Source organism: Pollicipes pollicipes, unplaced genomic scaffold, assembly GCF_011947565.3.
Source record: "Pollicipes pollicipes isolate AB1234 unplaced genomic scaffold, Ppol_2.1 Scaffold_5724;HRSCAF=6776_pilon_pilon_pilon, whole genome shotgun sequence".
NCBI classification, from domain to species: Eukaryota; Metazoa; Arthropoda; class Thecostraca; order Pollicipedomorpha; family Pollicipedidae; genus Pollicipes; species Pollicipes pollicipes.
Window position 1 is genome coordinate 3,115,037 of NW_023596746.1, and position 27,358 is coordinate 3,142,394.

Below are 27,358 nucleotides of genomic sequence, written 5' to 3' on the forward strand. Positions count from 1 at the left end.
CGTATAGAAATGATGCTACCGAATGTTCCTTAAGCCGTCGTACGAGAATTTCCCGGTCTAATGTCTAATATGCGACCAGGCATAGCCCGATTGATTGCCATTTGGCGGAAACTTTATGTGCTGTCGAGTATGAACTCGTACGAGTATGCTGGTCAATATTGCTTTAGACTTTCACTTCTCGAAGACAACTCACGTGATGCCAACAAAAACTATGCCAAATATATGCATATGATTCAGAATAATTGTCTGATGTATAACTTAATGCACACAGCAAGTTCTGCAACCTATACCACAGACGTGGAGGGGGGGGGGGGGGGCAGGCGGTAGGGTGACCCCATGCACATCTTGCTCCTTGCCGAGCCTGTGTATTCGATGCACCGGCCCAAACAGAAACTGCTCACAGACTGGAAACCCAGCACGCGTGTTGGCAGAGATCGCATGGTAGCAGGACTACCGTCGCAGCTGGGCTACACATATTGTTGAAGCTCCAGGTCCAGTCCCAGACGTCATCGGCAGTGCGGCACTGGTCGTGCTCCTAGTGTGAACTAAATAGGGCGAGATGGCCAACGATGCTGCACTTTGTCCCGCAGCTCGCAGTCGCCGAAGTCTCGCAGTCGAGGCTGTGACTGGTCCGTGCCAAGGAATCAGTTCGGTGTGCCTCACGGCCTCGAAGTTTACCGCTGAGATGGCGAAGACCCCGGGTTGAAGATTACCCTCGGTTTGCTGCTCACGAGCGGCGCGACGATCGAAACCGCTTGTTCGCGGACCATGAGGCTCTTATCCCACACCATGTCCAGCAGCACCTGTTTCGGATGGACCCAGTAACCACCACGCTGGAGGACTATGTATGCTGCGGCAGGTCGCGGAACACCGCGATACTTCGGAGCAAGTTACGTAAGCCAAAGTCGCAGCCGCTGTTTGGCCGGATGGCGGACCATACTGGCACATAGTGGCCGACCACGCACTGGACGAGGTCCTTGAGAGCTCTGTTGGAGGTCTCGATAGAGATGTGAACTAGGGGTAGGCGAGCGGCTAGTGTCAACCATCTGAAAACAAAAGCGTATATATTAGAGCGATTCGCTACGAACTGAGCATCAAATCATGCGAAAATTATTGCACCCCTTTAATGTATGTAATCATGCCGATACCCAGAGTCCTTAAATGCGACGGAATACATACAAACAAATGTGCCAGTAAGCATGAACCAACCAGCAAATGATGCGACATAACATGGCACAAAATATGATGATAAAGTAAATGCTCAACAGTGAGCACACGTAATATAATTTAATACTTGATAAACCTTAAACACTCATTGCTATAACTTCGAAGATAAGGCGTTTTCATATTCACCTGACATGGCTCGATCGATGGTCCGATTCGTCGCTGGGCCGCCGTATTTCAGACAGAGCCGTTTTGAACGCCAGAGGGTACAGCAGCTGCTGGTTAGTGCTCAGCTGCTGAATCAGGTCGACCGGCAGGTTTGGCGCGCGCCCCGACCTAGGCTTGAACACCACAACGTCGCTCTCCCAGACCTCTCCAGCACAGGTCTTGCCAATGGGTCCAGAAAAAGTTCGATCCCATGGCTGTGCCACCCAGGCTCAGCAGCATGGAGGAAGTTCACCTCGCTGCTGTGCAGCTGGCAGACGAACCAGCGAACGGGTGACTCGGTGGCCAGCTCAAACGGCCGGAACACGTCGCCTATCGTTTCGGTGTTGACGGCCGTGCCATCGCAGCCAAGCACATTGATTTGACCATCGCCCTGCGGGCTCACGGAGTGTAGTTCGTTGAATAAGTGCAGGGCGCGGCCGAACTCGGGTAAAATGAGTCACGTAGCGGCTGCCTGGCTCAGTGATACAACCACGTGTTTCTCGACGGCATTCGTCTGGCTCCGTGCGGCTCATGTAGCTCCTGCCTTCGCGACCGTCGGTTTCTTGCGCTGCAGATTTTCTTAGGATCTACGATATTTGATTTCAGTAGCCTGTCCGTGTCTGCTGTCTTGTTGAAAGGCGTTGATGATAGCAGCATCGGCCCGGTTCGAGCCACTGTAGGTGTCAACCGCCTGTGCGGTGTTAGTCAGATCTTTAGCGTTATAATCCACAGTGGCAGTGGCCTCAACCGGAACGAACACTCGGCGTCGTCGTCACCTTCTACCATGTACGGAACCGTGTAAGAATCCGTGCTCTCGGCTGACTCGCCAGCGCTGGGACCACTTGGTCACCTCGTTGTTCACCTCGGAGCAGGCTCGGCTCCGTTGAGCGAATCCGTTGTTCACACCGGGAGCGGTCAGCGGGGTCAGCACTAGCAGCCAGCGCTGGTTTAGCAGGCGGCGCGGGCTCAGCAGTCGGCGGGGAAGGCGACTCGGTTTCAGCAGCAGACACCGCCTGACTGGTGACCCAGCCACGATGCCCCTGGAGTTGTCTGGCGATGCTCCGCATCTCGCGAGCCTCCCTGGTCACAATCGTATCCCGGCCATATGAACCCAGGGTAACCTTCCGGTGCCTGCCCTGGTCCTTCATGCCGCCCTCCTCCTAATACCCTGTGCAGGCAACTGGGCATGGGAAGCTGCACTGAAGCTTGCACTTGCATTTCGCGACATCAAGAAGGTTGTAGAATTTCGCGGTGGCGGCGTTACTGTGTCACCCTCTTTCTTTCGTTGATTTCGTGGTTATAGCCCTGTTGGGATCAAGCAATCTCTCGATAAACTTTGTCACGTATTTTAGATCATGAACAAGGATTGCTTTGTTAGTCCACAGCACCCCGATTTCTACCGTTGTGGTCTTAAAGATGGTACTAGCGAGATTCCTCTTCGATTCGCTCAGCCACCTGATATAGCTCAAGGTTTTCCCGTAGTCGGCAGTTGGTGTGGGACAGTGGAGCAGGGTGGCCTGTCACAAAAATGTTTTGTGCGCGACCGTGTAGCCTTCGGTATGCTTATGCAAGTAATTGTTCAAAGAAATGTTCCAGCACCGAAAAAACTAACTTATAAAACCACATCGCCCACGCAAAAACACATAAATTGCAAATGAACATCACAATGATGCGTTAGCGGTAACAAACTTGAACCTAACCCGGACTGCTAGAGCATTCTCATAACTGCACAGCTTTGGATTTTACAAAAAATAATGTTATTTTCTAAAAAGTCAGCTCAAAAGCTGTTTGGCAGTGTATTGCCGATTTTCTTCATATCTATTTCATACTTAATCCACCAAATACCAGTAGTGGATAAAGTGGCAGGTTTGAGGCGTGTTGGAGGATAATCCCAGTACGTAAAGTAGGTGGCGCTAGTATTGAATACGGTTTTCTTGGCCTATCAAAGAAAAACTGCCCTCACTCCACGAATATCAACATTGGTGCGGCGCGACAGACCTGACAGTTTATCACTAATCCGTGTGCCAAGGAAAAACTTGGCCTCGGCTGATTCCAAGAGATTCACCCATTCGATGACACATCCTTTGGACGGTTTATTGATTCATTGGTTGATTGATTGATTGATTGATGATTAATCGCTTGATTAATTGATTGGTAGATAGACTGGCTGACTGACTGACTGATTGATCGATTGATTGGTTCGATGATTTAATGACTGGGTGAGTGAGTAGGTGAGTAAGTTGACAAGTGAGTGAGTGAGAGAATGAGTATGTGTATGAGTGCGTAAGTGTGAGCCATCAATCGATGTGCGAGTGAGTGGATAGGTGAATGAGTGAGCAAATAATTATGTGAGTAGGTGGGTATGGGTCATCATTTGATTAACAGAGTGAATGGTGAAAAAATGATGACGAAGAAAGGGAGAGAGGAGGGACTAAGTAGAGCGATGAGGTGCTTGCAGCACACAAACTAAGCTAAGCATGTAGTGAGCTCATAAAAGCAGGATCTATATGGTTTAGTATATATGGCTTAGTATATATGGCTCTGACTGACTGGAGTTGAAGAAAACAAATGTAGAGCAAAGCGGCTTAGTGAGATGCTCCAAACGCAACGAATGGAGGAGTGGTTGATTTTTCATTCCATCTGCATCTGGTTGACTTGCAGACGCAGATCACACATCTTTGACACGTCTTTTCGCGAGAGGCATCTGCGCCGCAAGATGCGCCGCATGATGGCGCTAAAACACACCCCGGGTGATGCGCGTCAAACAGCCAACCTTATCGATTCAGAATGTTGGCGGGAATGCCCGTGGCGCCCACAGTGCTTACTAGCGGCGAACTGTTTCGCGCCATATTTCGGTGATCAGCCGCCGCCTGGTCACTGCCGCCGTCCGCGGTCCGGTCAAACAGATGCTCGGAGGGGCTTTAATGTTTAAGGCGGTGTCAGCGCCAAAGCAGCCTCATGCGGGCCACAGGTGCTTGTAAGCACATGTGGCACGCCGTGCAGGCATACCTGGACCGTAGTCGTTCCCGACCCTCTGTGGCTTATTGGTTCCCGGCGGGCCAACGGCGCGCAAGATGCCACTTCTGTTCTCTAACTACTTTGACGGTCTCATCATCGTCGTACTTTAAGTCACGCTAGTCGGTTCCTGGCTTGAGCTTGTCAATGAGCCTTCGGAGACTCATTGTTCCGGCAGGCTGGTAAGATTCTCCGTCAATCGCGTGCAGCAGTTGCCACATAGGGCGTGCCTTGCTGTACGCTTGATTGTTAACCTCTCCCTACCAAAACGTTTGATGCATTTGTGAGGCAACGAATGTACCCGGGCTTCGCGTCCCTGAAACGGGCACATACAATATGGTTATTTTTAGCCACTTCTTAATGGAGACGCACGTTTGCGACTGCTAAACCTACACCGACACAGTCGCATAACAGACAACATCCTCTGTCTTGCGGGCGTGCTGCTTAAACCCCGCTCCCCATAGTCTCATCGTGAAACGTCGGAGATACGGGAACGGCGCGCTCCGTGCACTCGTGAAACGCCGGAGATACGGAACGGCGCGCCCCGTGCACTCGTGAAACGCCGGAATATGGGAACGGCGCGCCCCGTGCACTCGTGAAACGCCGGAGATCCGGAAACGGCGCGCCCCGTGCACTCGTGAAACGCCGGAATATGGGAACGGCGCGCTCCGTGCACTCGTGAAACGCCGGAGATACGGGAACGGCGCGCCCCGCGCGCTCGTGAAACGCCGGAGACACGGGAACGGCGCGCCCCGTGCACTCGTGAAACGCCGGAGATACGGAAACAGCGCGCCCCGTGCACTCTTGAAACGCCGGAGATATGGGAACGGCGCACCCCGTGCACTCGTGAAACGCCGGAGATCCGGAAACGGCGCGCCCCGTGCACCCGTGCAACGTCGGAGTCACCGGAGTGACGCGCCGCCGTGCAGTTGGCGAGCGCCAGGTCATGTCACGAACAGCCTGAAACCGGTCTTTTGGCGTCCTATTCAGGCGCTTAGATAACAGGTTTCCGTGAGAAGGCCACCTCTTTTTTGAATAACTTTTTTCTGGAACTCATCTTTCATCCACTTCAGAAAAAATATATCAGGATCGCCTGAGAAGTCAGTGGTTCACGCCGTTGGAATAATTGGCTCAATGTTAGCATAAATTACTTAAGATCCAGCGAGTACCATACATAGCTTCAGTATGTGTTCTTTGCATGATAGTACTTAGATATGCCCTGGGTTCCGCTCATTGCAGTGAATTTCTCTGCTGTCGAAAATATTTGCAACAGCACGACATGAGGCTGCCGGAGGCTATTATGCGTACATATATATATATATATATATATATATATATATATATATTGTACATCCGACACTTTTGAACTGAGAAACCTGACAATATTACAGGTTTGTTCATTACTATTGAGGCACCGGCCGGTCTGGCCTGCCCCTGGTGGCATGCGTATTACTCTCAGCCATCAGCAGCGAGGGTAGCCCCAGAAGTAGCCGTTTCTCCTGTTGGCTAACAATGTGCCGTCCGTGTCTGACAGGTTTGGCCGCAAGAAGCCCATCATGGTGATGCTGGCCGGCTGTGGCCTGTCCGTGATTGGCTCCACGCTCTGCCCGCTGCAGGCAGGTAGGGAGTCAGCCATGCCGTGATATGGTGTCTTCAGAAGCGGTCGAACATCGGAAAAACTGTGACGGTATTTCAAATGGGCGACATCTAGTCTTATTAATTTTGCAAATAGAGTTATCATCGAGATTGCACCAGCTTTTCTCATTTGCATTGCAAGACAAATGCAGTCTAAGCTACGATGATATTTAAAACATTCGGCTCCATAATTGCCTCTAGACGCGAATTAATCAAGTTGATTCTGCGACCTTTTGTATGGAACTACAGTTAGTCACTCAAAATAACCACGCCTGGTGTAAAAGTATGGAGGAAAGCGCAGTTGTCAGGCGTGTGAGCTTCGAACTTAACAAAAGTTGCCTCACATTTAACTTATTCTTCATCTCAAAATACTCCCGAGCTTTCAAAGTGGCTTGGTTCAGCCTACGGTGGCACAAAACATCTTTGGGCTGACATCGTATCACCGTCTTCAGGCCTAGAACCCTATAATTGTTTAAATAGTTGAAAATTGTGCTGCCAGTCAAACCTGACCATCGCACCTTTTGATCAATCAATCACTGGTTATTGACCACAAAATATTTCGTTATGACTGCAGCCACGTTCAACTCTAAGGAGGTTCATATAAACGGTCGCCAAAACCCGGTATTCCGTACTTTACCGCGCATTGCGCGTTAGCGGAAACCACCGTTAAAACTGTCTGGACTCATGGCTGTAACTCCCTGAGGTTGGCATACTTTTACCTCCGCACTTAAGCCCCGTGCGATAGCGCATTGTAACACACGGAAAACACAGACCGCAGCCCCTACTCAACCTCGACCATTTCAGGCGATGGCACTGACCTCTATCCGCTGTACGTGGCACTAAAGATGGTCGCCAAGTACACCACGTTTTCGGCGCTAGTTTCCATCCGGCTGCTCATCATCGAGATCTTCCCGACGCCGGTGCGCGGCAGTCTGGTCGGCTTGACGGCCGTGTTTGGACTCCTGGGCTCGGGACTCGGATACTACTACTCCGTTATGGTAAGCACTGCGACGACACGCATGACTCAGATGAGTCAGCGCATGCGCTTGTGGCCGTTGGCTGATCTGGAGGCGCGCCCTTGGAACTGGTTACAGCCCCGCGCCCTCGGAACTGGTTACAGCCCCGAGGCCGCGCTTCAGTTCGTTTTTGTTTTGATTTGACTCGCCCCAGGTGACCCAAAAAGTACAAACATAATCTGTAAAGAGAGAATTGAGAAGTGTAGCATGCCCGTGCCATTATCACCCTGAATCCAAACACTGTAATAGCTTATTCTGTGTCGACATTAGCATTTCTGACTGGCCTGTGCTTCTCAGCTCCAGCAAATGGTGAGATTGAATCACTATCTGCCATCAGCTATCAACAGTTCACTGTCTTATCGCCCCTTTCTCTGGCGCGCTGCTTCACCTGGTCACATTCCGCCCGGCAGCTGGACTTCTCCAAGTACGTGGGCGTGGCGGCTGGCTGCCTGGCGCTGCTGGCCTCCGTGCTGTGCCGCTTCCTGCCCGAGACATCTAACCGGCCCCTGCCCGACACCATCCACGACGTCATGGAGGCCTACCGCGACGTCTTCGTCAACATGCTCAGCATGATGGGCGGCATGGGCGCCGGCGGCGGCGGCGGCGAAGAGACGGCAAACGGCGACCAGAAGCCTCCGCTCGCCTCGCCAGACGAGCAGGAGAAGATGCTGCCGGACGAGAACGGTGGCCAGGAGGCACCGAGCCCGGCTGTGAAGACCGAGCTGCCCCGGCCGGCATCCCCCAAGTGGCAGCCGAACGTGTGAGCTTGGCAGACGCAGACGACGACGACTGCAGACGCAGACGCAGACGCAGACGCAGACCGCCGCCGAACCTCGGTCAACTGCTGCGCAACAGAGGCTTCGGTGTGTCCGCCAGGGGGTGTGAAGTGGTGCAGGATGTTCGGTATGGCATTTTGAGGTCTTACATAGATCCGAGAGGATGGTGACTGGGCCTCACTCTGGTGAGACTGCATGACATGACATTTCGTGCTCTACTTAGCTCCAAAAGGATGGCGACTGGGACTTACTCCAGCGAGACTGCATGATATGTCATCTCCAGGTCCTTTCTAGCTCCGAGAGGATGGCGACTGGAGCTCACGCCAGCGAGACTGCATGGTATGGCATCTCCAGGCCCTTCCTAGATCCGAGAGGATGGCGACCGGAGCTCACGCCAGCGAGACTGCATGTTGCGGATATATGAGTCTGTGAGGTGGATTCAACGACGAAGTCAGGGCATACATGATGCCTTCGGGACTTTGTTTGCCATCGAAGTGGCAGGCTGGGGCTACCAAAGCTGCGTCGTCTCACAAGAACCCAGATCATCTCATAGCCGCTGTCGTTTATTACCTCAACATGCCGCGAAATGCCGATCCCGGCAGGATTAGCTCAAGCCAGCACGCTGGACAAGGAGCCAACCTGACAACGAGGTTTGCAAGATGCTCTGAACTGTCCAGAAGTGACTCTTCATGTGCTTTTAGCTTACAATAACCCAGATGTTTCTGGAGATGGGGACAATGGTTCCTTCGTTGCTGGCATTGCTGCCAGCTGTTTTCAAGCTTCACCTCAATTTGGTGCTAAGTACTTGTGCCTTGGATGGTCTTTCATCGGTACTTGCGTTCGGTGCTCAATGCAAGCCTTTTGAAAACAACTGCTCAAACCTGTCCAGGCTGGGTGCTTAGCCTTTATCCATTGCGTGTCTTCCATGTGAACGTAGCGGTGCGCGCTGCTTGTGCTTACATTGGTCGTTAGCAGTTCTTGGGTGTCGCCTAAAGAACAAGGAAGTGTTTCAGAAGGTTAATATTTCGAGATGTATTTTAAGGACTTGGCGTGCCAAACAACCTTTTCACACCTTTCTTTTCAAGACCGAGGCGAAAACAGATCACAACGAGCAGCTTTCGTACCAAAGCAAACGCGACACAATGGAAAATACGTCGCCTGTGTCCTTGCTTGCCTAGGCTCGGCGCTCCGTGACGCTGCGTTCAAAAGCACAGCTGTATGAAAACAAAGCTTTGAAAGTTATGTACTCTTCAGTATAGGCCTTCCAGGCTAACAGTTGCTGTACCCGATCCATTCGATGCTCATGGTCAGTGTCCATAGCCACCCTCTGCTTATTCGTAATCGATTGTACCCACCCATTACCCACCCAGTTTATTTTCACTGCGGGTTTTAAGTGCGGAAAAGTTTCAGGAAAGCTTACGCCCAAACTTACCATTTTGCGTTGCTTTTACAAAATTGTTGTGAATGAAGTGAATTGCGAGCAAAAAAGAAGCGTAATCGGCGACAGCGTGCTGCATTTCTTGAAGTATTTACCTGGTGTTACGTAAAGGGTTCACCCACACCCGTGCCGATAACCGCAATTCTTCCAAAATATCCACCCAATCAACCTGCCACCCGTTTCATATAGTTACTTTCACATTTTGTCAACCCGTGGAATTCTCTGCTGTCCAGCCACTAGCACATTTAGTCTTGTGGAAAAGCGTATCGCACCATCAGACTTCAGCATGGTTCTGGTAATGAGCAACAGGATGCACACAGCATGGGGCTGCTGAGCTTTGTTGGATCGAAATCGTTACATGTCAGTGTCATTGGGGCTTAACGACGCACTCAGTTGCTGTGGCTATATGGCGTCGCCTGCCTCTCACGCTGGCAGAAATGGCGGGTACCACGGGGAATCGAACCCCGTGCCTCTGATTTCCCAGACGCGCAGTGGTTAACGCAGACGCGTTAAGCACTACACTACCGGCACCCTGAATCGTTACATCATGCTCTCAGGATGCGCCAGGTTTGCCAGTTTCTGCTCAGCTCGGTTCGTTGGTGCCTGAGCAGCTACCGTTTCAAGCCTCGCTCGACATGGTCTTTTTCAGATCCATTTAATATCTTCTGAGAAGTATCATTGAAGTGCGCACTGCATCTCCGCCATGTCAGTGCAATACGCAGTGCAGTGTATTGGAATCGGTTGCGATACACTTTCAGCGATACGTTAAAAAGGTTTTTTCAGTGCGTTCACGCTTGGTTCATATTCCAGTTCCACTGCATGATCTGATGTTTCATCGCGAAATGATAGCGCTACTAACTCGGGAGCTTTGCTTGCTGTTGTGATTGTCTTGAAGTATAGCGGGGGGACTGGACGACGCTCATTGTTGCGTTCTCACGGGCTGATGCAAGTTTTCCTGGTTCCATTACGAAGGTCCCCGCTGAAGGTGACGTGTTGATATGCTAGTTGAAACGTGCCGCGAGACAAATCTGACAGAACGGCGGGAGGCCAGTCGGCCATACATTTGCTGATGACATTGATCCCAGGTGTGTATGACATTGGTCGTCTGAGTACACACACACACACACACCTTCATCATGCATGCATGCACACCTGCGCACACAAGCACACACTTGTTTAGTACATATAGCTTCCCCGCTCTCTCCCTGTCTCTTTCACGTACATGTGTGTGGCGTTGCGTGGCAGAAAACGCATAAAAACGCAACCAGCGGCGCAGTGACATTTTGCGCCCTGCGTATGTGAGCTGTGGGTAAAATTGAAGTATCCAAGTTGAATGCTTAAAACAAAAGAATGGTTACCATTGCCAAACAACACGCATCAGCTTAATTTTGCAATCGATGACCTTTATGCTGTTAAACTGTGGCGTTTTGTATGGATAGATGCAGAAATCATTCGCCGAATTTTTTCCAAAGGCTGTACAAAAGCTTCGCGCTCACTGTTCTTGACAAGACTTCAAAATGTAAATTCCAGAAAAATAGACCATGTACATACCTTTAGTGATTCCTTACGTCTTAGGTGGTGTCGGAAGATCTTGATGGTATGATGTGTAATTTTTTTCGTTTTGGAGCGTGGAACATGAAGTTGCTTCGACCATCCTTATGGTCCATAAACACATGTTCTGACTTGTGTTGTTGCAAGGATCTGTAAAGCGCACAATGAATAACCGCATGGCACGAGCAAGTTGCCATTAAAATGCGCTGTGATGACAAGGGCACTGGTGATGCCGTTATGTCAGGAATGCATGATTTTGTAGACGAATACATTCTAAAACATCTCTGGGAATTTGTTTCAACACAGCGATCTTAATGTAGCATAGAGCATACTAGTGCCCACATTTTTTAAAGGCTGATTTTCTACCAAGAAGGAAATTGAGCACGGTTTTATAACCTGCCACATTTACCCACCAATCACAAAACGCATCTCGGTCCCTGGTGTCTCAAGGCAAAATATGGATATTCCAACAAGTTGACAATGCTGTGGACCTGAAAAAAGACCATTTATATCCAAATGGTCCCAATGCTTTGTTTTAAATATACCAATTTAAGAAACTGGCCTGGCTGGTGTTCGGAGGTTGGCGATGAATAGGAAAGCTGAGAGGTACCTGTTTCTTCAGGTTTAGCATGCGCCAGGGTGGTTGGTTGTCTAGCCTTTTCAAGGTCATGTTACCATAAGCAGACAAGACTGCTTTGAGTTTTGCATTTGAATAAGCGTCAAAGATTACACTAGGCAGCATGTTCCAAAAACCAAAGGGTTCAGATGGGTCAGTTTATGTCAGTGGCCTATTCTGAACTTTAACAAGTTCGTGGAAGATGTGCAATGTGGTGCCTGTTATTAATAAACTCAAAATTGGCACCAGAAAGTACCTCATGCGGCAAGTTCTCCGGTAAAAAGCAAGTTGGTTTTGACTGTGGGCTGAGGTTCATACCTGATCCCGGGTCAATGGACTTTGTTAGTTCTATTGTTGTGTTGCCTAAGAAGCTATCTCGGAGATGTATCACCTTGTCTAACGTACCGTCGTTGCAACAGATTTAACGATTCCCTTGATACTGCCTTCGCTGAATCCATAGCCCGACTTTGTATGGATGAATGCGGAAGTCATTTGCCGAATTTGTTCCTTTATTTATTAGTCAGCGACCTCACAAGGTACATTAAAATGAGTAATACCAAAATATTTTCTTTTCGTTGATCTGCAGCTACGCAAAATTTGGTGCAGCTTCACCGCACCGTTCGGAAACCACTCCGAAAAAACCTTCGGGGGCGTCAAATTAACCCTTACCCGAGCGCATGCAGGTCTCTTCCGACGTGAAGGAGGGGGGAGGGAGGAAGGAAGAGACCTGACCCCCTCCCCTCAGATTCGTCTTGAAGAGTTTGATAACCAATAGTGATATCATGCTGATCTTTCCAATGCTTGATTTGATGAAAACTTGCATACGTCCCGTCAATTGTTTTAGCACTTTTATTGAAATAAGTAGTGGCCTGTGACCACAGGCGTTACCACGTGCTTTTGATAGATGTACACGAGTTCTGGCTTTTAACTGGGTGATTTATTTCCATCTCCCCTTTTCCCTTACCCCTGCCCCCACCTCAGTATTCATTTCATAATCTTCCTGTTTTTGAGATAACACGTCTGCCCAGGCCCCCATCTGTATTTCATTCTAGGGGAAAAATTCAGGCATGCGGACAACGTACTGCTGGGAGAAATATCGACAAAAAACTGCCAAACGCAGAACATTTACTTGCGAATATCGCTTTTTCAGAATGTCAACGCGACGAAATGCTCACATCGCAAAGCACCGGCATTGCAAAAGTTCAGCAACCTTAAGACACTTACTGTGTGGTTCCAACAAGCTCACAGCTTGAACTAGAACTACACATTTCCTCCTGTGTCGGCGCTATTTGCTCAACGGCCGTAAACTAGAATAAATAATACCCAAGTTAAAGCCCCTCGTTTTATTCTACAAACATCTTTGCTCTCCTCTCACAGATTGCAGTGATATCAGGGACTAAAAATCGACGTCATTGTGCTCGTATCGGCCCAAACTTTTTTGTTTTCGCTTTGCTCTCGCTCAATTAAGGACGAGATACCTTTGAGGAGGGAGGGAGTTGGAATGGGGCTGGTTTTCATCACACCTTGCCAGGGGAAAATGTTCCACTTCTGTGGGTGATGGTAAATAAGTCCAATTGTGCCCATTTTTGCAAATGTGGCTTCATTGCTCAAACCAAATCGACGCAGTAATTGGCATACTTCCCTCTGGAACCCGCAATGTTGCCTACAAAACCCTCGTAATATACACTTAAAAGTTTGGCATTTTGCTCAGGACCTTGGCATGGCCGATCGGAAGTAGGTGCCGCCTCTTGGAGGACGAACTCACAGAGCCGTCCTTTACCCGGCGCCACGTGTAATTGGAATTTCATTAATTAGCTTTAACTAATTTGCTTAAACAACTTAATCAATTCGATCTGTGTCCTGATTTTTGGGGTTTTATTGTGAGCAGTGTGCTGATCGTAAGCGACTTAGTGACCACATTTGTGTAATTTTCTTGTTAGGAGCATTGACGTCTATGGCTCAATCAACTGAAACGAATCATTTGCAGGGCTCATATTTTGCATGTTAATATTTCGCGTATGGGTATGTTATGTTGTCGATATCTTGAGTACAGCTATATTTCGAAGTTAGAGTCGATATTTTGCAGAGTGTGATTTTACGTCTCGATGTGTCCATGTTTTATTGTCTATATGTACTGTGTGGATATTCTGACATGCAATCAGAAAATCAGCATAATTCACGTAGATAAATAGGCGAATTAAAAATAAGATAAGGGCCTACATAAAGCGTCGAATACAAGAGCTACAAAGCAGCAAACCTTACGCGAGGCTGCAGGGGTGAAACAAACTTCTGATTTACCAGATATGATCGGTGAAAAAACTTACACTTTTGCGAACCAATTGGTGACCAAATTGGGGAATGAAAACAAAGTTCAACAGACAGACCACATTACAACAGATCATCCCAGCTCCATGAAACTCAAAGCTTAGCATTGGTCTGCACTCGCTTTCGCTTGCAGTGTGAGCACACGTCGAAACGTTGACATTTCGCTGTATGAGCAAGTTGAGCCGTAAAATACCGCCAAACGTAGTAGCTATAATCAGTACGGGTTTTAGCAGGTGCCAGAAGCATACTATAAACTATAATATATCAGTGCTGACGGCACAGGTCAGTAGTGACATTTTGCTTTTCCAATGACACTCAGATCAGTGTTTTTCACATATTTTTTTTCAGTCACGATTCACTTCACATACTAGACAGTATAAAATACCTAATAACTAGGTTTCTCAACCGGTCGTAAGAATCGTGGCTTGCGACGAACGGATCAGTCTGCTACGCAGCGTTTGAAAGCGTCGAGTCATTTGAGACAGATAGGCTTACTTGCTTTTTGCCCGAGATTGCTCACCATGCGATAATGTGTTAGGTTCAGTGCAAAGCTGTAGGCTGCTGTTGGTTGAGTTCATGTGGTGGAAAGCTGACTGGGTAGAAGGACGTAGCTATTCATCAGTTTTAAGGTAATAGCGTTAAAGGCCCCGTTGGGGTTGTTGTTTGTGGATACCTGAGCTGTAGCTTCAAAACTAAACGGAGGTCGCTGGAGCAACACATGTTGAGGATTCATCCGGGGCTTCCTGCTTCTGAGAGGAACAGCGGCTTTGAGGTAAATGGCTGAGCGTCGCTGGTGTAGGCCTCTCACATTCCCCGTTTGGTCACATCCCGTTATTCCTCGAGTAATGCACCCTTTTAGCAAAAGAAAAACTTCCACCATGAGCATTCAACGCGCAGCACGCAACCAACACAATCAGGTCGCGTTAGCAGAATTGCCTTACTTTGAAGCTATACAACCCAAACGATGTCTTTAGCACCAAAAATAATGGGGGACAATCATCATTATTTATTTCGTGGTTTTAGCCATGGCTCCTCGCAACGTTGTTATGATAAATTATCTACCGTTTTCACAAAATTATGATGCGACATCATGTCTCAAATCTTATGCTGGGTGCTTCAAGTTTGTACATACCATAACTTTGATTATTTTGATCATATATCTGATAACTGACGGTTCATTGCAAAACGACCAGAAATGCACGTGCCCTATTACGTTATTATTGCACTTCTTGCACAACCTATGTTATCTCAAGTTGTGAAATTTGACTTGATGTTTTCAAATGGTCAGCACATGCAAAGAGCCGACAGCGTCATTTGAGCTAAAACACCTGCTTCCAGCAATCCTGAGGAAATGGACCAAGCCCCGGAAACCGAAGACCAAAGCAAAGCCCACGTTTTCTGTACGGTATATATACGTTTATTGTACCTCATACACGAGTCTGGATAATGTGATTCACACTTATTATAAACAAACACATCGCCTCGACAATGTCAGCTAAGTTACAACACTTCAGTTCAATGAATATGACTCACGCATTGCCGTGAGATGTTGCCATCATGTGCGGACGGGTGGTATTAACACCCTCTTAAAGAAGTGCACCTCTCGTATAATTCCAATTGGCGAGATCTGAAAACTGCTCTGGCATCCAAATGCATTCTCTACCGAGATAGTACTCTCGTGTATGAGTTGCACTGCGCTTATAAACGTATATGCACCGTAGCGAAAACGTGGGCTTTGCTTCGGCTTTCGGTTTTCGGGCTTAGCTCATATTATTAATTACATTTGAATAGGATTGCTGGAAGTGTTTTAGCTCAACCGACATTGTCGGCTCGTTGTATGTGTTCTCCATTTGGAATATTAATTCAAGTTTCACAATTTAGAAATAATATAGAAGGTTTAAGAAGTGCAACAATAACGTAAGAGACTACGTTTCTGTCTGGCCAGTGTGCGATGGACCGTAAGTTATCAGATATAGGATAAAAATGGTCAAATTATGGTATGTACGAACGGCAGAAAATTTGTGACATGAATGTGAAAAGCTGGAATCTTTTTTGTTCCACATATGTCTGTGATTTAGCGATTATTTCACCCTCCTACTACATATTATTATTCCTCTACTGCCTGTAATTTTCAATCGAATTGCTGGCTTCCTGCCGAAATTATGACATTGTCGTATGGTAATCTTGCAAAATGACAGACAATCTATCATACCAGCACTACGAGCAGCAATGGCTAAATCCACGGGATCAATAACGATAATTCCCCCCCCCCCCATCAGTTTTGGGTTGCATGATTTCAAAGTTGGCCAATTCTGCTAACGGGAACACATTGTGTTCGTCGCGTGCTGCGCGTAGAATGCTCATGGTGAAGATTTTTCTTCATCTAAAAAAGGCAAACTATTTGAAGAATACTGTCCGTTCTACCCGAAACTTAGCGTACAGATCAGAGGAGAGGCATGAAATAAAACGCTTTTAGCTGTCAATATATTACATATTAAGCTAAATGGCGGGGCTAGTGGTGTTCAAAAATGTCGTTTGCATCTGCTGATAACAATATTGCATGGATTTTGCTCTAAATAATCGGGATCATGTTAGGAAGCGCGAGTTCTGTACCGGCAATGATAATTCAAAGGCAATGAAGGTCGCCAATCCTTGCACCTGATTTTATGATGGCGGCACGCAAACAAGGTGATATTGTTTCAGATGCTTGTAGAACCATGTCACCGATAAATGTAGGGCCCAAGAGATGCAGTTTTGCAAAATGCGTAGGGGTGAAGGATGTCAGGGGAAGGGTGCAGGAGAAATAAATGGCCGACCCTGCCTCCGAAATGCACGTGAGGCAGTTTTCTTAACAGATTTGACGAAATTTTTCACAGCTGACAGCAGGGGTGTAATTCCTCAAAATCAGGTTTCGGGCGCTGAGCCCCCAAATTATGATACATGAAAAATAATGCATAAAAATAATAACTAAAATAGGGATATACACCCCTGGTTAGGAAGCACAATCCCCCTTCCCAACTAAATCGGAAAATCCACGCCTTTAGGTTGGTTATGTTAAGTGTTGCTTTATCTTATAATTCTGCTAGGTTAGTCTCAACTTTCATTCAGTCCTTATCCGCCAGCAAAGGATGCGTATTGAAACGTCCAGAATTCATAAAGTCCAGTGGTCAAAAAGTCCAGAATCGCAGCACCCAGCGTTCATAAGGTCCAGAAAGCGTCCAAACCCCCTAAGCAGAGGAGAATAATAAATTCCAGCGTTCATAAAGTCCAGTTTTCATAACGATCAGCATGCGTGAGATCCACGGCTTGGGATTTTGTTCTACTTCCTCGCAATTCTTTCCCTAATGCTTCGGATATTGCCCGATAGAGGGCAACCGGAGCCGATTTCGCCCGCCTCAGCCGGCGAGTGACGTCGTGCGGTACAGTGCTGCCCAGTTAAACCACTGTGCATGGATATGGACAACGTTTGTGTGAGCGCACAAACTTTGCCGCGTCAGCACGCCCTTGGCAGCAGGTGCATTCAAAAATTCAAAACTTTGATTTGATTTGAATTCAAAACTTTGAAAAATTTGGCTGGTGGCATCGGAAATACCTGGCTATTCGGCAATAGCCGCACGGTAAACGTGGAAAGCACTTGTCGGGTTGCCTGCTGCTTGGTATTGTCGGCTATGGATAAGATTCTCCGCGGTATTTGGTTTAGTTATTTACTATATGTGTTGGTGATGTTTCTCATTTTTAAAGGAATTGATGACTGATGTGTAAGGCTGACTGATTTGATGTTTGCTCCAGGTAGGCGCGCATATAGATCTCCATCTCCTGGCTCGCTAACCTATATTGCAAGCGATTTTATTTAACTGATTCCCCGCCCTCCTCCAGTTGCAAATTCTTTTACACGTTCCTGCAAACGGGACTTGTTCTGAATTATACATGCCTTTACTCTCAAAGAGAGGGGATGGGAGCCGTCTGATCGGCTGAATCCGGATACTACTCCCTGGTGAGACACGTTCAATGGCCCAGCCTACTTGTTTCTTCGATTTAGTACGTTTTAGACGGGCGTGGTTTACCAAAATAAGTTGATTGATTGAATGATGAAAATATAACGAAAAGTACCGTGATAATATGCCAACAAATTGATTTCTTTTAGAACTTGGTTCACTTTCTCATAAATCTCCAGGCTGCAACCCAAGTTACGGGGGGGGGGGGGGGAACCCATGCAGCTGAATAGGGAACCACGCTCCTGGTTGCAAGTAAATAGGAATTACAAATGCAAACGTCGACTGTGAATGTATTCAACTGCATGCCAGACGCCACGCAAAACATTACACACGCGCCGCGTTTAAAGGCGCTGCTGATTCACCATCTGAACAGCGGAGCCGACTGTGTGTCACTGAGCTCGTTTGCGATAGATAAGATGAATGAAGTGGGAGAATGGTGAGCTTGTATTCTCCATCCCCTTCATCAATCTTCACACGCTTTCTTTCTTTTACGCTTTAGAACCTCTTAAGTATAGAATTTGGGGTCCAGCAACACCAGTCTGGAGTTTATCGAGGCGGGTGCAGTTCACGCCGCAGAGAGGGCGATGGTGGCATGGTGGTTGGTGGTTAGGGTGCTCATCTCTATACTTTTCTGTCCTGGGATGGAGTCCTGGCCACACCACTACCGCATCCCACGTACCTAATGCTTAATAAATGCGTAATAGAGGCGCTCCGCCTCGAAATAGCCATGGCAGCCGGTGAGACGTAAGGCTCCAATCGGTATTACAGCCCGTCCCGACAAACAGACCGCCGCCCGCCCAATTTGCAGACAATGCCTCCGCTCAATCACTGTATATATGTTGGAATGATAATGTGCAATTGGTCGGACGTGGAGCTCGGACACTCAGGCCAGCCCAGAGGCTGCCCAGCTCGACGGTCCGGCCGGCAGCCATGCCCGCGGCGGGCCGGCGGACGAAGCAGCCCGGCCGCCAAAAAAAGAACGCTTTCACGCGCGCGCCGTCCCTCGCCCAAGAACCGAACCCCGCCACACGCGCGCGAGGCCTGCTCGTGGGGCAGCCCGTCCGCGGTCGAAACGCTGCCAGCTCAGTCGGGCACGCCGCCATCTTCGCGTCAGAGCTCGAGGCCCCTGACTCGGGCTCACTCGGTCTGCCGCGGTACACATCCCGGCGGGCCGGACATCCGGACATGTCGGACATCCCGGGATCTCGCTGGTGCTGGATCGTAGCCCTCCCCCCTTCCCTCCTCCTCCTTCTTGACGGGCGCCTTAATGGGAGTGTCAGTCAGGGACCAGCACCGGACAGAGTGCTGGTCAGCACCCGTTTTCTCTAGGGCTCAAATGCGTCGAACTGGGATCCCTGTGCTATTTATTAAACCCGCTACTCTTGGGACCTTTTTAAAACGGTGAGTGGCCACGCGTTGATCCAGGGTCAACCATCCCGGTCAGATGGCCTAAGGCGTCAGAGAGGGGACCAATGTATAAATGTATAATGTGTAGTAATAGTAACCGATTGGCAATCTGAAAGGGGACGGAAAGGTCGTTCAGCTCCAATCGAGAAATGCATGGGGTCTCACATCTTGGCTGAAAACTGTTTGGGGTCTGGCTATTGAAGGGGGGGGGGGGGGGGGTAGGTGGGCGGTGGGAGAAGGTCGAGGGGTCCAGGAACCCCTTGGGAGAAGCTCTTTTCGGAATCGTTAAGTCCAAAAAAGACCATGCCAAATAAGAAGAGCAAAAATATTGCCATATAAAAATTCTGACAATACCGTAGCAGCGTCTAGCAATCCAAGAAGCTCTCTCTGGTAAACTCGTGAACCCCATCTGGCCGCCCAGTCGGGACATGCGGTTAAGTCATGCATCAGATTTCGGGCTAGGTGGTGGTCCAGAATCGGCCAAGACAAGGGCTATTGTAGGTTAAGTCGATCGGATTTGTTATCGAAAGTTAGCTTCAGTGCGTGTCCCCGTTCACTGGCGACAGTCTCATGACAGGGCAACGCAAATACGACTTAAAAAAAATAATGTCTCGAAAACACTGACGCGCCCAATGCTCACCTGTATCATAAATGTTTTCGTGATTGACGGTGACAAGTTATCTAGATGACTCTTTCGGTGAAAATGACAGCATATCGTGCATTTTTCTGTTGCTTGTGAAGATTGTCTAGACTCCGGAATATCTGGCCGAATTATGACCAGAGGGACATAACGGGAGAGCTTTGACACCTACAGATCGAAGTGCAAAAGTGTGGATTCATGTAATGTTACGCTCAGGAAATATGTGACTGATAATAATATACCTTCTGCATGTGCGTTGTACGTATGTTTAAGTACCTACGCTCGCTGTACGTCTTGGCCATTGCCCTGATTCTCCGTTTTGCATAACTCAGACTGATAAGGGGAGAGGGGGTTGATGCGACCCTCCCCTGGCGTTTCCAAGCTTATAAAGATAGAGCTTGCCGAGAATAGCAGTATATTGTTCTGAACACGATCTCATGATCGGCCCCTAGTTTTTATGTTGTGGACGGGTCAAACGTCGAATTTTACAGAAACCGCACTTTGTAGCTTTATTTTATGTTGACGAGAACGAGCCTTGCGGTGACACGAACCTTAAATTGGCATAGATCTTGTCCAATTCTGAGTACATTCTGTAGTGCAATTCTCTTACCGCCCGCTGCCTGAGCCAGCCATAAATCGCCGTGGAGTGCTCATCACAAACTGCCGCTGCTCCGAAACCAGAAAATCTAGGAACGCGTTTTGGTATCAAAACACGTACCATATTCACCGCCCATCATGGCGAGGGTTAAACGTCATGTTACTGCTTTGTTGGGTATCGGCAACGATTTTTCGTGAAACGAGGCTCCTCGTTTTGCTAATAACTGAAGCCATAGCGGGCAAAACAGAAAAAAACAATGCTTGCTTCCTTCCACAATGGCTTGCTCCTAGTTTGACCTCACGCTGACCCTGTCCCAAAGCACCAAGCCTCTCGCAACAAGTTGTGCTCTGTCCATTGGCCGGCGCCGAAAGGTTCCGGCGCTCGCGAAAATTCCCCGTCTGAACAACGAGAACATCTCATTGACGCGTCAGACTGTGCGCACGCGCTTGGCGACAGGCAGGTTGGCGCGAATGAAAATGGCGCGAACGATAAGATGACCGACCAAGGCAACCGATCGCTGTTATCGCGTGAGACGGACTGCAGTGAACGCATAAGACGGAAGGAAATGTGACAATGATACGGATATGCAAGTTGAATATGATCATAATAGTTTTCAATATGTTCAGCTCATTTCATCGTTTTGCGAAGTCTTTGATCATGGATATAGTAGCATACAGTGTGTTTGCGGCAAGCCCAGCGTGTGGGGCATGCTACAAATGCCCTTGAAACGGGAGATGCCAAAGTGTAGGCGTTAGGCGACAAACAGCCGATCGCATATGGGAACACCGAGACAAATGTCAGAACATCATGTTGTCGGTATTTAGCGGATACATGGCCGGCAGGCAGTAGGATGGCGGCAGGTTCTGCCATTTAACTGTTTGGCCTGCCATGCCAATGCCCCCGCCATTTCTAGCGGAGGCAGGATTTCTCTGACGCATGTCTCAGTTAAGGTGACAGCATACCGTGCACTGATGTTTCTTCTCAGTTTTTTTCTGGTCTCCATAATATCATGCCTAGTTGTGAACGAAGTTATATAACGGAAGATATGTGTCACCAAAATAAGAGTGCAAACGTGTGAATTCATATCACGTAATGCTTAGAAATATGTGGTTGATGGTGATATCCCTTCTGCACGTGTTGTGTCGTGCGCATGTGCAAGTACCTTACCTCGCTGTCTTACATTTTCTTATTGCTGCATTGGATATCGGTAATGATGTTTCGTGAAAATATTATCCTTATTTTGGCGACAATGGCAACAATGTGAGGCAAGAATGTTTGCTTACTTCCATATTTACTTGGTCCTTGTTTCATCTCACACTAAGCCCGCCTCCGAAAACCAACTCCCACGCGACAAGTCGCGATCTGTCTGGGGTCCGGTGCCAGACGACTACGGTGCTTAAGAAACTCAATGTGGGAAACGTCCTTGTCCGACCAATTATGAATGCCATTAGAACATTTTCATCCCGCGCCGAACCTCAGGCGCTTGACAACAGGCAGGCTGGCGCGAATGGAAATGGCGCGAACGATCAGCTGATCGGCCAAGGCAACCGATGACCGTAACCGCGTATGTCAGAAGCCAGTGAAACAGACTTCGCATAAGGCGAAGGGAAATACAACCACGACGATAGAGAGAGAGAGAGAGAAGAGGAGAGAGAGAGAGAGAGAGAGAGACATACATACATACATGCAGATATAAATATATATACATATATATATATATATATATATAATAGAATATATATATACAATATACATAGATATATACATATACAATACATATATATATATATCACATAGATAATATACTATATATATATAATATATCTTATATTATGCACATATAATATATATATATATAGATATATATATAATATGCAATAATATATATATGTGCATATATAGAATATAAATATATATAATATCTATTAATATATATAATATATATATATATGATAGTAGAGGTATATATATGCATATAGATATTATATATATATATATATAATAGCGATATAATATATATAATATATTATATATATATAATATATATATATATATATAGAGATCTATATTATATATAGATAAAAATATATATGTAATAATATATACACACTATTGTATATATTACATATATGTATATGTATATATATATATATATATTATATAATATATATAATATATATATACATATATGTATATATATACATATACATATATGTATGTAGATATATATATATATATGTATATATATACATACATATATATATATATGTATATAGTATATATACATATATATATATATATATATATATAGATATATATATATATATATATATATATATATATATATATATATATATTGTTATGTTGGGCGGGCTCAATTTAATCTCTAGTAGACCAAAGGCGTTTAACCAAAATGGGGTGCATTAATCACAGGAACATAAAGGCATGAAGTCATCCTGACTTCCTACATCGCTTAGACCATGTTTGATACGAGTACACGGCGGCTATTATCACCGGGGAGGTAACAGTCGTCGGTAACAGCAACGGCCACTAAAGATGTGTCAACATTGTGAATAACAATGTTGACAAGGACACGCTGACGTCGTGTATATCAACGACAGCGGAGGGTAGAAGAGCCGGAGTCGGAGTCAAAGGGAACGGAGGGAAAGGAGCCAGCTACGTCGTGAATATCAACGAGAGCTGAGGGTAGAAGGACCGGAGCGGCAGTCAAAGGAAGCGGAGGGAAAGGAGTCAGCTACGTCGTGGATATCAACGAGAGCCGGCTTACCTTCCCCGGCGCCGCCCGGACCACCACTGACCCGCCGCCGACCCCGACCCCAGGCGTGACCTACTCCCCGGCCTGTGATTGGCCGGGTCACGTGACCACGTAGCTTCGGGAACAGACGCGAAAATAAGAGGTCTCCTTACAAAAGAAAGGCAGCCGCTGTTGAGTTTGAACCCAACACGAAATGCGTACACGCTCACAACGCAGGCGCGCTAAGCCACTGTGCCACCAGCACGATGATCACGTTGGCAGGACAGAGGGCAACTGATCACGACACAACAATATATATATATATATATATATATATATATATATATATTACATATCTATATATGTATATATATATATATATATATGTCTATCTATCTATCTATCTATCTATATCTATATATATATATATATATATATATGTATGTATATACATACATATGCATTATGGATGTGATAACTATTGTATTTAATATGCACAGTTCGTTTCATGGTTTTGCTACGTCCCTGGTAATAGAGGTAGGAACACCGTGTGCTCGGGGCAAGGGCAACAGAGAGCACTTTGAACGGTACTTCTTGCAAATGCTCCTGAAACGGATGAGCGATGCAGTATGCATAAGGGTCTAGCAGCCGGCCGCATGTACAACACAGCGTGCGTACCTGTTCACTTGCGTACGTGAACCGCTGGTGGGTACCTGCTGACTTGAAGGAAACATGCGCTTAGAGCCTGCGTGGGGAGAGTTTAGAGGCAGCATGGCCCAGTACACATGTCTCGTCCGAAGGAGGCACCAGCTACATAGCATGTATACGTACTACATATCAGGTATACGTCCAGATCCACACCAAAGTGACATAAATGGGGCTTACGCGAGCAGCCGAATGACAACTTAGGAAGAAATAACGGGCTACGCTTTGGGGCGATGAGGCGATGAGGTGTGTCTTGTCAACCGACCTTGACCAATGGCGGATCCAGAGTGGCAGGAGGTGGGGGTGGGATGGGGCTATGCCCCCTGTCCCTTGAGGTGAGAGGGCAACAAAATAGCATGGTGAAGGGGCAACAAAATCTTCTTTTCGTATCCACATAGCCCTTATTTTCAAAAGGGCAAAAGTTTCACGGGCACCACAAATGACCACAAATATTTATTTTCGATAGGCACTGAAGTTCGGGTACACCATAACCGGCCCAAACCCTTCATTTTCTGAGGGCATCAAATTTCAGGGATACAGCGGTGTTGTACCTCCTACTCTGACGAAATCCTAGGATTGGCCCCTTGGGCTAGGGAGCATCAAAATGGTCAGTTTGGAGCACCGTAACTTTCATTTCGCGGCACCATAACCTTTATTTTAAAGAGCCCCTATAAGTGGGCATTTCAAATTTCCCAAAGCTTTGGTTTCAAACAGCGTGCAAAATCTATAGACATCACTATGCCTATGCCTTTCACGCTTGCAAAATTCTCGGTCTGGCTGTTCCACGAGGGAGCACCAAAAAACCTTTATTACCGGACATCTTAGCTTTTATTTTCCAGAGGTACACACTTCCTGAGGCATCACAAAACAGGGACGGGTCCAGAGGGGAAGGGGCCATGCGGTCATTCCTCTCCCCCTTGGACCCAAAGAGGTTTGGATGCCCTAAAGAGGCACCGAATCTCATCGCAAAAGGACAACAATACCTTTATTCCACAACCACATAACCTATATTATTATGAGACACCAAATTGCAGGGGCACCACGACATTCGTGCCGTGGCCTCGACGAAAACCTGCGTCAGCCCCTGAGGTGAGGGAGCACCAAATCATTCATTTCGACGCAACATAACCTTTATTTGTAAGAAGCACCCCATTCCAGATAGCATCGGAAAGGCCCTAATCCTTTATTCTGATAGAGCCATTAATTCCAGGGGCATAACTATGCTGAGGTTTCCACCCTGATAAAATCCTAGATCGGACCCATGGGGGAAGGAGGCACAAAAACCTTCCTTGCAGGGCGACATCATCTGGATTGCCAATGGGTACTAAATCAAAGCGGGCCATTTACAAAGCTCAAAACCATTATTTAGAATGGCGCCAAAATCCAGGGGCATTACAATCGGTGTGCCTTTCACTTAGGCAAAATTCTGAATCGGACCGTTTAGGGAAGGGGCAACTTGTTCAGGGAAACAGGCACCAACAGCCTACATTGTCATTGGGGCTTTACGACGAGTTATCACAATGCCCGTGCCTCTCTGTTAACGAAATCCTGCATCGGCCCATTGGGCCAAACGACACCTTTCTTTCGGACCAGCACTGCATTTATTTCCTTGAGACACCAAATGCAAGTGGGCTGATTGCAAGAACTAATTAAAGGTAGCTCCAAAACTTTCCTTTTAAGGCACACCGAAATACAAGACCAGTACAATTGCCTTGCCTTACACTGTTCAAATCCTGGTTTGGCTCCTACGGTGAAAATGCAGCAAGTACGTTGATTGCGGGGCATCATAACATTTATTTTTATGAGCCCCCATTTTAAATTGGAACACGACAATCAACCCAAGCATTCATTTCAAAGCGATGCAAGATTCCAGGGGCACTTAAAATTGCCCCTAAAGCTTTAATTTCGCGGGGGACCGAACTAAGCACGACTCCCCCCACCTCCCCCTTAGGATCCGAGGGTCCCATGGGTTCCGAAGGTCCTTTTTTGGTCCCGTGAGGCCGAAGACCAAGAGCCTGATGAAAGGGTCCGAAGGGCAGACCAGAGGTCGTATGCAGGGATCACAGCCTGACGGCCGGACGCTAAAATGTAAGAGTAGGTCTATCACTGATCGGAGACCCGTGTGACTGTGTCTCTATTTGAAGCAACTGACTAAGAACAGCCATATCGAGCAGTGCGTTCCGTGCTGTTCTGGGACCTAGGGAATATTTCCTAAGCAGAGGCAAGTCCAAGATCTCTAAATGCCAATTAGAGAGAATCCTGCATTCGTCGGGACACCTGAAACAATGAAAGACCGACATTGCTGGCCAGTGACCACAGTTCCTAGCAGGAGACCAGGTGTTCGCAATGAGCCCCAGGTCGGCCAGTAGCACATTTGCTGAATAAGGACGATAATAGGCCCTTGTATGTCAAAGGGCCTATTGTGCTGGTCTGGTCTGGACCCTCCTGACAATGAAAGGATTCATTAGAAATAACAAAAGGGCGTTCTCAATGAGACAGTGGAGAGGCCTGTGCCAGCCAGGGACAACAGAACCGGCAAGGGATCCTCTGCACCATTTCAGCCAGATACCGATAAGGCGAATTAGTGTCTCGATAGGCAATGATTGGACTTCCTGTGCCAGTAAAGAGTCTGGTTGCATCAGCGAGGGCCCTGCGCCTAACCCGTTGCTGGATGTCTCAGAGGGCCAGCCGCATCGAGGAGGGGACCGGCTGTGATGCACCCTTCTAAAAGGTCTCCGCACGGTCCTGGGGGCTATCATTAGACTAAAAGTCGCTGGGAACCCCAGATGGGACGCAATGCCCTTCAGCTGCTGGCAAGAACGTGTTACCAATACAATTTAGTTGACTGACCAGTCGACTTCTCTGAACGGGTTCAGCGTTGCAGCATTACGAGCAAGGAGAGATTACGTCATTGCGCCTTCACCATTGGCGCCTTCCAGCAATCCGTGCCGACTCACCAATCTAAAAATTGCACTAGTGAAACATCCGGCAAGGGGACGCCTTTTACACACACATCCATTGACTTCATAAAAGGTTGGAAAATACCTGATTTCGATACGTGGTTATTTCCACCCGTCTGTTGGCGGCTGCCAGGTGTTGCTGCAAGGTTCCGTATGCTGCGATGGTGCGTCTACAACATTTTTTGCCCGGCGTCCCACAGAGCACCTCGCGGAGGGGCACCAAGAAATCACGTACAGCCCGGCCGCAATACTCTTCTCGCGCGCCAAGCACCTCCACAAAACACTGCAATTCTATTATCTACACACAAAACAATGAAAATTAACATTCTGGATGCATTTCTCATTCATGATCACAAACGACTTCCAAGCAAAAAATGAATTAAACTGCTGAATTGTCTCTTTGGAGCAGTATCACAAATAAATCACTTGGACAAGGAACAAGACACCGATGAATGGCGGGAGTATTGGGTGATTGACATGCAGTGTTGTGATTTGCTGTGTTCATTGTGTTATTTACAGTGTGTGGTGGTAATGATGTCTTCTGCACAGCTAAAT

At 47.4% G+C, this 27,358-nt stretch overlaps 1 protein-coding gene across 1 annotated transcript in view; it reads left to right on the plus strand.

The window, feature by feature from the left end:
- LOC119103321 (organic cation transporter protein) overlaps positions 1-9,632 on the plus strand; it is an 87,754-nt gene extending 78,122 nt beyond the window's left edge. The window contains exons 9-11 of the mRNA XM_037226810.1: positions 5,921-6,006; positions 6,826-7,019; positions 7,448-9,632. Of these exons, the coding sequence (XP_037082705.1) occupies positions 5,921-6,006; positions 6,826-7,019; positions 7,448-7,801 (634 nt within the window). The 3' untranslated portion in view covers positions 7,802-9,632. The remainder of the gene's footprint in view (positions 1-5,920; positions 6,007-6,825; positions 7,020-7,447) is intronic.
- The last annotated feature ends 17,726 nt before the right edge of the window (positions 9,633-27,358 follow it).